The sequence below is a fragment of the Natator depressus genome, chromosome 2 (genome assembly GCF_965152275.1).
Source record: "Natator depressus isolate rNatDep1 chromosome 2, rNatDep2.hap1, whole genome shotgun sequence".
NCBI classification, from domain to species: Eukaryota; Metazoa; Chordata; order Testudines; family Cheloniidae; genus Natator; species Natator depressus.
The window spans coordinates 111,782,820-111,796,128 of record NC_134235.1 but is presented as its reverse complement, the minus strand read 5'-3'; the positions used below and the strand labels follow the sequence as shown (position 1 = coordinate 111,796,128).

General features: G+C 42.1%; 2 protein-coding genes across 5 annotated transcripts in view; one reads left to right on the top strand and one right to left on the bottom strand.

Annotated features, from left to right (window-relative positions):
* Positions 1-3,959, top strand: part of LOC141982628 (N-acetyllactosaminide beta-1,6-N-acetylglucosaminyl-transferase-like) — a 62,321-nt gene extending 58,362 nt beyond the window's left edge. Inside the window, exon 2 of one of the 2 annotated variants that reach the window (XM_074944893.1) lies at positions 3,832-3,959. In XM_074944893.1, coding sequence (XP_074800994.1) covers positions 3,832-3,884 — 53 coding nt within the window. In that variant the 3' untranslated portion in view covers positions 3,885-3,959. The remainder of the gene's footprint in view (positions 1-3,831) is intronic. The other variant, XM_074944892.1, reaches the window with a different exon arrangement.
* The window catches only part of MAK (male germ cell associated kinase), a 63,465-nt gene that overhangs the window by 9,409 nt on the left and 40,747 nt on the right, over positions 1-13,309 (bottom strand). For all 3 annotated transcript variants that reach the window (XM_074944888.1, XM_074944887.1, XM_074944890.1), the window contains one exon: positions 6,661-6,792. In XM_074944888.1, coding sequence (XP_074800989.1) covers positions 6,661-6,792 — 132 coding nt within the window. The remainder of the gene's footprint in view (positions 1-6,660; positions 6,793-13,309) is intronic.

Sequence of the window (13,309 nt, the reverse complement as noted above, 5' to 3'; positions counted from 1 at the left end):
TTAGGTGGTCTATACACTGATGTACAAAGTTTTAAACTTTTGAGCTTGATTCAGGCAGCCAACAAGATCTTTACTTGCTCTTCATGGTCACTTTAAAGCTTATTTATGGTACAACAACCATGCAAAGTATCAATTTTATATAAGAAACTGATACCTGTTTAGAAAAATGTGTGTGTGCATCTTTACTTAGTCCAGCTAGGATACAAAGGTCTAATCTACATTACAAAGTTAGACTGACTGAAGTCGACTTGTTTCGATCTAGTTGTGCATGTCTGCATCTAAATCTCTCCCCCACTGATCTAACCACCACATTACAGTGACACAATAACACCACCTCACTGAAAGATGCAAAAGCATGCTCCACCTTCCATCGACACAGTGTGAGAGTAGACATTGAATCACATGTGTTGACCCTAACAGTTCTCCCGCAGCCGTCCCACAATGCCCCTATGTCTGTGCCAGTGGTCACTCTGGTCACAGTTTGGAACTCCACTACCCAAGAGACAGAGACTGGAACCCAACCTCTCTCTTTAAAATCCTCAGCATGTTTTTGAAATGCCTTTTCCTAATTGCCCATCCTGATGAGCACACCTACAAGCCCACTTCTGTGAGCATGCAATCATGCCAGCCCACACACATTTCTGTCTGGAAGAGCTACTAGACACATTCCTGCCTGGAGCAGGAAAGAAGTCATGGATCTCTTTGGCCTCTGAGGAAAAGAGACTGTACAAGCACAGTGAAAGACCAGCAAGAGAAACAGACATCTATGAGCAGATTGCACAGGCTAGTCTCAGCTCTGTTGTGCCCTCCCCACACCTCTCTGTACAGGAGTCAGCAAAAGTGGTACTCTTTCTGCCAACCTCCTCAGCTCTCCATTCAGGGCAGGGCTGAGAGCAGCTGAAACAATACATGGCTTCCCTACCTCCCCAACCCATCCCACACCAAAATGCAGATCAATAAAGAATGAAACAAAAGTCCAGATGAAAGATAAACCTTTAATAAAACATGGCCCTGGGACATTACCCAGGGTACAATCTGGACTGTTGGATAGCATGTCCCCTCAGTTCTCCTGCCTTGGGTCCGTTTTACACTGCTTCACTATGAGAGCAACCACTCCTAGCCCGCTCACACACAGCCTCCAGCATGTAAGTTACCCCCAGCTATACTGCAAGAGTGCTTCAGCCAGCCAGCCATTCTTGAATTATACTGTAGATCAGCAGTTCCCAAACTTTTGAGGGTCATGACACCCCTTATCCCTGTCTGCACCCCCGCCCCCACCCCTTGGAGCCGGGGCTGGGAGTGGGGCTGCAGCTCAGGGGGCGGAGGGGTGGGGGTAGAGGACAAGGATAACGGCACTGGGGTTGGGACCGCAGCTGGGGGCGGGTCTGGGGCTGGGAGCAGGGCTGTGGCCAGGGACAGGAACGGAGCCACAGCTGGGCTGTGGTGGGGGCTGGCAACTGGGCCCGCAGCCAGGTGCAGCTCTGCTCCCGGCCTTGTCCACAGCCTCGGCCATGGGTCGGGAATGGAGCCATGACCAGTGGCTGAAGTTGGGTGCTGGTGCGGGGGTGGGAGTAGAGCTGCGCGAAGACTGGAGATGGGGCCAGGCACAGGACCAGGAGCCGGGGATATGGCTGGAGGCAGGACTGGAGCAGAGCTGGGGGCGGGAAAGGGTTAGGTGGTGCTCCCTCCCCGCACCCATGGGGGCTGACCAAGACCCCACTGCTCCACATTCCTCCACACCTCCCTAGGGAGACGCGCCCCACAGTTTGGGGAAGCTGTAGAGCGACACCAGCAAATTCCCCATCCCAGACTTCCCCCAGAAATCTGCGTCTTGTACTGCCAGTACCCTCCTTGACAATAAAAGCTCATATAAAGTCTGTCATTTCATTAATAGACTCTGTCATGGTATCAGCATATGTAAGGGTGTACCAGGATGTGACCCCTGCCCCTCACAATGCATGCATGGCTCCTCATGCAGGGCATAGCCATTGAGCCATCTGAAGCAAGTAATGGAATAATCCAAAAATATGAACAGCTGATATTATATTCCTTAGGTATTATGCACCTGTTGTGCCAGAAAACAGTCCACAGGCTCTGTGATGCTTGCAGTGAGTCCTGTGTGAGGTATTCTGTTTCACATCAATATTCTCCACACTCTTACACTAGTGTGATTTCACTGCAGTAAATGCAATTACATCAACGTAAAATCAGTGTAACCAGGTGGAGTTGCTCTGCACAGTTGCAGCTAGCATCTGCTTAGCAAGCTGCAAAAGTATAAAAACATCTGGCGTAGATGCATGTGCTTCTCCCCTAGAAAACTTCATACCCATTTCCCAGCAATAGTGCAGTCACACAGGTGGCAGAACAGAGCAAGTGTTAATGTAGACAGGATTCGCTGCATCATGAAAATGTGCATGTGAAGCAGCCCTAGTGGAGACAAAAGTCCTATAAATGCTGGCACTGTAAGCACTGTGTCATGGACACTTGCTCTGACCTTGACAACAACCGGACTCTCTTGCATACACTGGTGTTAGCAACTTTGGAACATTTTGGCCACGTAATTTTAGTGTGCACGCAGCCTTTTATATAATCAGAGTTTATCTGTAGTACAGAAAAATACTTATAAATTTCCCCCCATTATTTTCTCTTCTCCTTCTACTAGGAACTCTCTGTCTTAGTGGAAGAACATAGCAGATCAATACTCTCCCACCACCAAATTGTTAAAAACACCAACCAACATTTTAAATGAATAATTTAAAATTCATAAGACTACTCCAAAGCAGAGAGCTAAGCAAGGGTGTGCCTTAGTACAGCACCAGTGCTGTGGTGCTTAAGGCACTTGGCTGAATGCAGCACACCAAAAGCCTATTACTGCAGAAGCTGTTGTGGTTTATTATTATGGTGGTGAAATAGTCTCTGGCTTCAGAACAGGGCTAGCACCAGGGCACAAAGATTCTAACAAGTCAGACAGCCTTAAATATTATTTAATAACTGTATGTCCAATTTCTGTCCTCAGATTTCCGAGGCTGCACTAGTGTAATTGAGGACAGCCTACCGGGTGGTTTTCAAGTTGGCCTAAGTCCCAGGGAAATGACTGCCCTCCCCTCCCACTGTCACAGGACCGCCTCCACTAAGGACTTGATCCTGAACCCACTGAAGTACACAGTAAAGCTCCCATTAACTTTAATGGGGCAGGATCAATAACTAAGCATGTTTACTAGAGCTTGACAGATAGAAAAAAGATGTGGCCCAGTATTTCAGTATGAAACACTAAAAGGATTCTTTAAATATGTTCATATATTTGGAGTTCACCTGCTTGACACAAACTACTGTGGGCGAAGTTCACAATGGGGAAAATCCTTCAGCCTGCTCCATGCGCAAGTAAACAATCGCAGACTGACTGCCCCCAGCTGTGTCCTCAATCCCCCCTGCCATTATAAGAGAGTTTATGGAGCACAACTCAGTGGCAAGCAGATCCCCTGCATTCCCTCCTCTCACCTTATCCCTCGCCCCTGCACAGCAAAACCAAAACGATCCCTCTGCAACTGGGATCCCTCACTTTTACAGGGAGGGCAAGGTTTGCCACAACATGGAATAATAGCAATTAAAACTGAAACAAAAGTGTAAGATCATTTGGAATGTATTATACAAGAGCAACTGTTACAAGAAAAGCAAAATAAGAAAATGCATGACATAACTATGCAACCTGCAAAGAATCATCTATCCCAAGCTATAATTGCCATAAATTACCTTTTGGCGCCTCTAAATTTTCATTCAACCTTTCTTTGCATGATAGTTTTTCAATTGGTTTAATTATGTTTTCTTCTGCAGAGAAGGCAGAAGAAAGAAAGAAAGAAAGAAAGAAAGAAAATAAATGTAGATGAAGAATTGATTAGGTGATTTGTAAATAGAAATAGGGGAAAACACTGAAATCAAAACAGGTGAGAATGAGTGTTTAAAGTACCTTTATAACTATGACTTCAGTCCTATGTTTGCAAAAAGGCCTTACCCTAAAGTAGGAAATGGTGCTACTGAACTCACCACCAGGCTTCTACTCAAGGGAAGCAGAATATAATTGATCACCAATGTAAATATAATAAATCACTCAAGCACGGTTAGCTAGTCAGACTGCAGGCCTAACTGAACCTAACCCTATAATTCTGCATAGAGAGTGTGCCTCATCATTTGAAACTAACCTGCTCTTAAATTGTTATGTTTTATGGTTACACTGAAGGAAAGGAAAAATACCATTCCAAAGTAAACTTAATTTGGTTAATTTCGTCAGTTAAGGGGCAATGACAACTTGAAATCTAATAAGTAAAAAAAAAAAAAAATTAATGACTTAAAAAAAAAAAAAAAAGGAGTTTCAGTGGCTGTACCTGCCTTTGGGACCCCCTGCCAATGTCTGTGTTTTACCAAACATATTTTCATGTGTCTTTCTTAAATGCGTTTTACCCTGGTGTTGGTGTATAAAAGAGCCAGACAAGAAACTGATGAACTATAAAGGAGAAATGGTGAAAATAGTTTGGAAAGTGCTATCAAATGCACAAAGTAAACAAACAGAAAATAAATAGTATTTCTTCTCTAAATTCTTTCAGTTATAGTTATTGGAGGTAAAATTTTCCAGACAGAAGTGGGATTTTTAGGTTGATTGTGTCCATTTCATTATACATACATACATATACATATACATATACATATATATAATGCACTGATTTTTAGTTTATCTGGAACAGAATTATTCAGCTTCATTTCACATTCTTAGAGCCGTGATCTTGTCCGATTTCATAAGCTAAAATGGATTCAGGAAGGTCACTACTAGGACTGGAGACCTTCAAGAAAAACCCAGGTATTCGAGGAAGTAGGTCCACTGGTTCTTTAGATGGCACTCTCCTACCAATCAATACTGAAGCATTACCCCATCATGTTATTAAGGGGGAAAGTACTGTTGATTGAAGGGGTCTTCTTTCAATAAAAGGTTAAAGTGAAGTCACTGAAAATGCCATGGCACTATTTAAAGGAGAAAGGATGGTTTAGTGGTTCAGGTGCTAGCCTGAGACTATAGACCTGACCATGCTCCACTGAAGACTCACTACTTGTCCTAAATGACTTGCCCAAGGTCAAGTTTTTCAAAAGTATTTAGGTTTAGAGATGCAGAGACGTGCTTACTGGGATTTTCCAAAGCATCTGTGCAAGTTAGGTATCTAACTAACTCCAATTTATTTCAATGAAAGTTAGGTGCTTAACCTGCTTCAGCATTCTTGTAAATCCCCCTAGGTGCCGCTCTGCAACTTTATGCATCTGAATACTTTTGAAAATCTGGCCCTTTGTCTTTCTGTCTGCCTGTCTCATGTCCCCGTTTGTAGCATAGGGATAATAGCACCGCCCTACTGCACAGGGGTATTGTGAGGATAAATACATTTTGAGGTGCTCAGAAACTATAGTGAAGGAGTTACGTAAGTACCTATGATAGATATTTGAAAGAGATGCCCCTCATATTGTGTGAAAAATTCCAGTGTGGGTAATGCTCTTCTTCCTACCAAACACGACTCATGTAATTTCAGACAGATAGTATGTGCTTCACTTTCAAAAAGAAAACCCTGTATTGTTGATGGCACAGATTGGCTACCACACTCCCCCTTATTAGACGGGGCATGGCAGTTGCAAGGAAGTGAGACCTTTACATAGTATTTAAAACTCAAAGATCCTTCAGGATGAAGACTGCTACAAAAATTTTAGGGCCAGATATTCAGTTGGTGATGTAAATCAGCATAGCTCTGTTGAAGTCAATAGAGGAACACCTAACCACACCAGCTGAGAAACTGGTTCTAAATTATTACTTTATTATCTAAAATCATAAAAAGTAACAATGTGGTCTTATGGATAGAATACAGGGCTGGGAATCTAAGAGCCCTGGTCTCTAGTCCTGGCTCTGACATTAACTTGCTAAGAGATCTTAAACAAGTCACTTCACCTCTCTGTGCCTAATTTTCCCACCTGTAAAATGGGGATACTGTACTTATCATGTAGTTCAGTAGTTGTGTGACGCTTAATCAGTGAAAGCCAGACTCTGCCATCCTTACTCATATTGTGAAGTACATTACTCCAACAACCTTATTGAAGAAAGCAGGATTACTCATGCAGTAAAGTACTATTTCATTTGAGGAAGGTTGGCAGGCTCAATGTTTGAGAACTGCTTTGAGATCCGCAAACAAAGCACTCTGTAAACATTATTTTTATGATATGAGCTCACACCCAGCATCTTTTTTTTGTTATTTTTCCCCATATGAGGGACTGCTCTTTTACCCAATGTTCCAGTTCAAATTGACTAGGAATAATAAGGTCAAATTACTTGCTTAAATTAACACAATGAGTTAATGGCTCTGATGGATTAGAACTCAAATTCTTCCTGGCAGAGCTTCATAATTGGACTTATATAGCATGTACTTTCTCCACACCCTGAAATGAAAATATATACCTTGGCATATAAATATAGAGTACACTGTTCTTTTCAGGGGATACACGTTAAAAGAGAAAAGCAAGAATACAGTGAAACAATTGGAAGCTAGAAGACCTTACCTAAATTAATTTTAAACAATAAAAATTAACACAAAATAATCCAGTATATACACAATTGTACTTATTGTAATTATGAATTACCTGCATTCGTTCTGTTAAAAGACAGACCTCCTCCAGTAGGCCCCAGTGGTTTAGAAAACAATGAATTGTTCCAGATTCCTTGAGAGCCTTCTTTACTGGCTGCTACTAAGGAGACATTCTTAGGATTTACACCTTGGAAAAGCAATAATTTTAAAGAGTGTGAATGTCAACTTCAAAAGACAACGTATTAAGCACTTAAAATCTTAAGAATGGAAGAACACCTTGACAGTACATTAAAAGTATTTAGACTTTACATGATGTTACAAAGAACTAAAACTGTTTTCCTATAACTCAAAGAACAATGCATACTGCTTAGGTTTTACAACTGAACCCTAAAAAGACTAGTACAGAGAGAATTGTAATGATCAAATATATAAGATAAACTTTTAACAGCTCCAGAGACAATTGATCTTAACTTTGTAAAAGTCTGCCTTAACGTGAGCTACTATAGTTAAATGAAAGTCAAACAAAATACTAAAAATGTAGTAAAGTTTTTATGGCAATCAAGTAATTAACAGCCATTTGTTATGTACATAAAAGTTAAAATTATGTGCTACCAAGTGCTGTATTTCCCAGCTGAAATATAAAACCATTGAACAGTTACAATCACAAAAGGGGTATGCAAAATATTAGGCTTCCTGTAACTAAAAGAAAAACTGGTACTGTATTTCTAAAACACAGATGTATTGAAAAAGGTGGATGTGATTAAACAGCATGAAAGCAGCACCCAGATCTAGCAGAATTAAAGTAACAGATAAGTGTCCAGATTTAATATTTACAAAGACCATTAAATACCATTTTTTTTAAAATCTGCCTTGGTGCTATGATTTTCTTACAAGCTGAAGTTGGTTTCTATTTTTGGATGAATATATTCATACAGTCCTCATATCAAAAATGTGGCTCTGAACCAGAGGAATATTAGAAATGTCCTTGAAAAAGGAAGGAAATTGAGATTATTTATCAACTGGGCTATCTATAGGCAGACACACATTCTTTGGAGATTAACATTCTTGAGTCTTTGGGCCTTCATCTGACATTAAGGAATTGACTTTTTTCTTCCCAGCAGGGAATTCACTGGAAAGGCCTCAGCTATACTTTTTGCAAAGTGAATAACAAACTCATTTAGTTGGCAAATGAAGATTATTTACCTATAACTGAGATTCTTTGAGCTGGACTCTGCATATTGTTGTATCAACCAGGCAAGGTACTAACAAGCTTCAACAGGACATTATCATCAAAGTGGAAACCTCTTTACCAAGCTGCTGCTGCACCCTCTGTAGCTTTCTCCCAGTCTCTCAACTCCTCCCCCTTCCTTCCTGTTTCCTGTCCTTTCAGACTCCCAACAGCCAGTGCTCCCAGTTCTAATAATTACAAGCAACATCTAAACACCACATTCCCTCCTCTCTTAAGAAACTCTCCCAATTAAAACAAACATTGTTCTAACCACAGGAACAAATACGAAACAAGGACACTATACTGTTGGCAGAAATATTACACTGAAAACACTGTAGATACTACATAAAATAGTCTGTAGTCCAGACAGGTGGTCATCTGGGTCTGACAGGCCATCTCTCAAGCCCCGGTTCCAATGCAATGTCTTGTTGTGTTGGTACTACAGTGAAGTCATCCAATGCAGACTGGGTGTTGGCATAATCTCCTCTTGGTGCATAGGCAGGTGCAAGATAAGAAGCCCATCATACTTCTTATACATGCCCATCAGAAAGTCGATAGGTGTAAGGTCCCTTCTTCTCTATGATTTTAAGAGGAGCTGTGAATTTATGGTCCCCTTTGCATAAAATTCCAGGTTTTTGTATTCTAACAAAGGAATCACACTCAAACTTTGGCTCCTTAGCATCCCACCACTTGTCTGTGAAAGCCTTAGACTTTGCTTGGTTCTGTTCAACTGTTTTTCTCACATCATCCTCGTTTGGGGCATCAGGTCGTGCCTTTAACAATCCAGCAATGTTCAGTTTAGTATTCATCTGTTTCCCATGCAGTAACTCTGCGGGTGATCTTTGCGTTGTGGCATGTCATGTAGCCTGGTATGCTTGCAAGAAATCAGTAGTGAAGGGTATCCACAATCGCCCTTCCAGTTTAGCCATTTGCAAACTCTCTTTCAAACTTCTGTTAAACCGTTCGATTTCCCCATTGGCTTGAGGGTAATACAGGGATGACCTTCTGTGTAAAATGTTCCTCTGTGCTAGAAAAGTTTTGAACTCCAGGGAAGTAAATTGACTACCATTATCTGAACCCAGTTCTTTGGGGTTACCTTCCCTGCTAAAAACTGAAGAGAGGAACTTAATTACTGTAGCAGAAGAGATTTGCAATGTAAACGTTACCTCAGGCCATTTACTGAAATAGTCTATTAAAATGATGGCATAAAGGCAGTCAATTGGAGCAGTATCAAAGGGTCCTACAATGCCAATCGCCATTTTTTTCCCCCATGCAGATTCAGGAAGAAAAACAGGCTGTAATGGAGGGGTACATGTCACTCTGTCTTATCATGCATTTGGCAAACGACACAGGATTTTAAGAGTGCTTCAATTTGAGAGTCCATCCCTGGCCACCAATACAGATCCTGTAGTCGTTGTTTGGTTCGGACAATTCCTTGATGAGTATCGTGTGCCAGGTGTATGAGTTTTGACTGTAATTCTTCTGGCACAAGGAGCCGGTGTGTACCTCATAGCACACAGCCATCAAACAAAGAAAGTTCATCCCGAACTCTAAAATAAGGCAGCAAAACTGGTTCAAGGTTTTTAGGGTGACTGGGCCATCTCTTTGTCAAAAATTCCCATAGTTTTTGTTGAACAAGCAGCTTGAAATTGTTCTCTTGTAACTGCAGTGAGAACACTTGTAATAAGCGCAAGCACTATATCCTCATCCTCCGGTGGACCATCTGGTGAAGGCAAAGGCAGGCAAGAAAGGCAATCAGCAACCACATTTTGGTTTCCAGGCTTATATTCCAGTTCCTAATTGAAAAAGAGTAGTCTTGCAGACCATCGAGTAATAGAGTATCCTGCTCTTCCCAGTCCTTTTGTGGTGAGCAACGTCGTCAAAAGGCTGTGGTCTGTGCACAACTTGAACATGCGACCCTACAGGTAAGTTCTCCATTTTTCAGTAGCCCAGACACAAGCAAGTGCTTCTTTTTCAACTGTAGAATATTTTGTCTCAGCATTACTTAGTGTCCTTGAAGCAAATGCAACAGTCCTCTCTGTGTTGTCCTCATGCAGTTGTGTGAAAACAGCCCCAACTCCATAATCAGAAGCATCAGTAGTTACAATTGTGGGCAATGCAGGACTGAATAGTGCAAGTACTGGACTATGTACAATCAAGTCTTTCACCATTTCGAAACTAGCTTGTGCATCTGTTGTCCACACTAAGGTTGAACTTCTCTGTAGTAATTCTCATAATGGTTCAATGACAGAAGCATAATTGGGAATGAATTTTGCATACCAGCAGGTAAGACCCAAAAAGGAACGTAAGGTTTGCAAATCTGTTGGAGAAGGAGCATTTGAAGTTGCCAGGATATGACCTGGATCAGGTTTTAGTCCAGCCTGTGAAATTGTATCCCCCAGAAAGGAAAGTTCAGTTTGTCTAAATTTTGCATTTGGACCTATTGAGCTGGAGGCCTGCTGTACTGATGCAGTTTAGTACAGACTGCAGGTTACTGTCATGCTCCTCAGAAGTATTTCCAAACACGATAATATCATCCAGATAGCACTGAACTCCATGCTGATTCTTCAGAACCATTACATCATTTTTTGAAAGGCACTTGGGGCAGATGCAAGACCGTATGGAACACGTTTAAAACGAAACAGTCCCTCATGTGTAATAAATGCTGTGAGGGCTCTGCTATCGTCATGCAACATAACCTGATGGTATGCGCTCTGCAAATCAAGAGTAGAAAACATCTTTGCTCCACAGAGTTCTGCAAATACTTCTATGCGAGGAAGAGGATCGCTGCCAATCACAATAGCTTTATTTGGCTCCCTAAAGTCCACACAAAGGCGAATGCCTCCACCCTTCTTCTGCGTCTCTACTATAGGTGAAGGAGGAGTCGATCTCTTCAATAATGTCCGTTTGAACAAGTTTTCTAAGTTCCTCTGAAACAGCTTCCCTGTCTGAAAATGGTAAGCGCTGTAATTTCTGTCGTACAGGCATCACGTTATTCCTCATTTCAACTTCATGTAGAAACCCATAAGCACAGCCGAGTTTCTCCTCAACTTGGTGTTGGGTCCCAGCTGAAACTGGTGTGTATACCGCAAGAGTGCTTTGCTGAGGAAGATCAATTCGTCCATTAAACTACCCTAAGACTTAAAGCAGCCAATAAATCTCTGCCAACGATAGGAGTGCCTTTGTGGACAATGTAGAACTCTGCAGTTACACAGCAATCACCAAAAGTAACTATTACTGGCAGGCAGCCATGTACTAGAATATGGTTTTTCAAATAGCACACCAAGTGTAGTTTGGGTTCAGTAAGAGGAACATCTTTAAAGTAATGCAGATGGAATTAGGTAGTATAGATACTGCTGAGCCAGTATCCAACATTAGCTGAATAAAGTGTTGTTTGCCTGAGGGTATGGTGGAAACATTTACAGTGCACTTTATCTGTTCTGGAATATGTGCAGTAGTGATTTTGTCCACACTCAGCACAGTAACATCTGGTATTGTAATTGCATGCACCTGTTGATTGAACTGGCTACTGCGAAATACTTTAGAAAATGTCCAATCTTTTTGCAATGATTGCACTGAGCTACTTTTGCCGGACATCCTGTGTAGCTTGCAAGGTGTTGTGGGGATCCACAGCGAAAACATGCTTTTACTGTATTTTGAATTTGCTGATTCGGTGGTTTTTCAATAGTTTTCCTCTTGCAATTGTGTCTGCAGTGGTAGTGAACTTTTCTGCAAAGGAGTCACAGCCTGGACTGTGCCTCCTGTATCCATGCTCATTATTTTGGCTTCAGCTGTAGCTGACTCAATCTGAGTAGCAATGGTTATTGCTTTTTCTAGTGTAAGTTGTGGTTCTAGAAGCAAATGTTCTCTTACATGAAGCATGGTTGTTTTCTCAATGAGCTAGTTTCTAATCATCTCATCTGCCATATTCCCAAAAATCACAAATTACAATCAGACTCCTCAGAGAAGCAATATACTGCATTATAGTTTCCTCTGGTTTCTGCTCACGCTGGTGAAATCTGTAGCGATTAGCTACTACATTCACTTTTGGCACAAAAAAAATTCTTTAATACAGTGAGTGCAGTCTCATATTTATCATCTGCAGGGGGAAAAGTGTAAAATATACAGCAGTGGATTAGCAGATCTCTGTAGCACTGATTGCAAGCAGGTAAGTCTCAAACATATGGATCCAGGTAGTAAAAGCAATTGGAGGCTCACCTGGGCTTTGCAGAAAGGGTGGAGGTGGGTTCAGAGGCAGAAGATCCATCCTTGTTGCCAAAACGTTGTATCAACCAGGCAAGATACTAACAAGCTTCAACAGGACTTTATTTTCAAAGTGGAAACCTCTTTACCAAGCTGCTGCTGCACCCTCTGTAGCTTTCTCCCAGCCTCTCAACTCCTTCCCCTTCCTTCCTGTTTCCTGTCCTTTCAGACTCCCCACAGCCAGTGCTCCCAATTCTAATAATTACAAGCAACATCTAAACACCACACATATTCACACTTACGCAATGCTCTGACTAATGGAGCCGAAAGGTAGCGCTCTAACTAGCAGTAGCCGTTGCAGTGCTCACGCACCTCCCTTATCCTTCCCATCAGTGAGCATCCAGGGTCCCAGGGCAAAGGTATAAAGGGGCGTGGTGCTCCAGCCACTTCAGTTCTTTTACCTATGACTCCAAGCCCATTGGTAAGTAGGACTCCAAGGTAGTGAGGAAAGGCAGACAGGAAGTGTCAATATGCAGAGTCCACCTCAAAGAACCTCAGAGGCAAATACCTTCATTTTTCTTTCGAGTGTCCTCTGCATACTCCCACTTCTGACATAGCTTAAGCAGTACTCTGACCCAGGTGGGCGGGAAGACAGAATGCTAATTGAATAAGGACTGCAGTATTGCCTTGTCAAATCTTGCATCAGATCCAGGGCCGGCTCCAGGCACCAGTGTTCCACGCAGGTGCTTGGGGCAGCAGTTAGAAAGGGGCGGCAGTTCCTTTGGCCACAGCAACAGCTTCTTGGTTCTGCCCGTCGCTGTGGAAATTTGGCTGCAGCTTCTTCCTTTTGCCATCCACGGTGGCAGCTTTTTCACTGCTTGGGGCGGCAAAAATCGTAGAGCCGGCCCTGATCAGATCTAAATACTATTCCTTAGATTTAGAGAAGGTATAAAAAGAACTCCATGTTGCTGCCATAAAAATCTCTCAGAGGAACATACCTAGAAAAACCCACAGAGGCTGCCTTCTGTCTAGTAGAATGTGTTTTAATTCCCTGAGGAATGGGCAGCCCCATCAGTTTATAAGCTTCATTAATACATACTCTAACGCTAGCATTCATACAGATATAGCTTTCCCCTTGTTCTTTCTTAGGGTACGTCTACAGTACGATATCATTTCAAAATTATTCTATTCGAATTTTCGGAAGCGATTTTATACATTCGGTCTTCTGTGTCCCCACTAAAGTTCATGAACTCAGCTGAGTGCGTCCACAGTA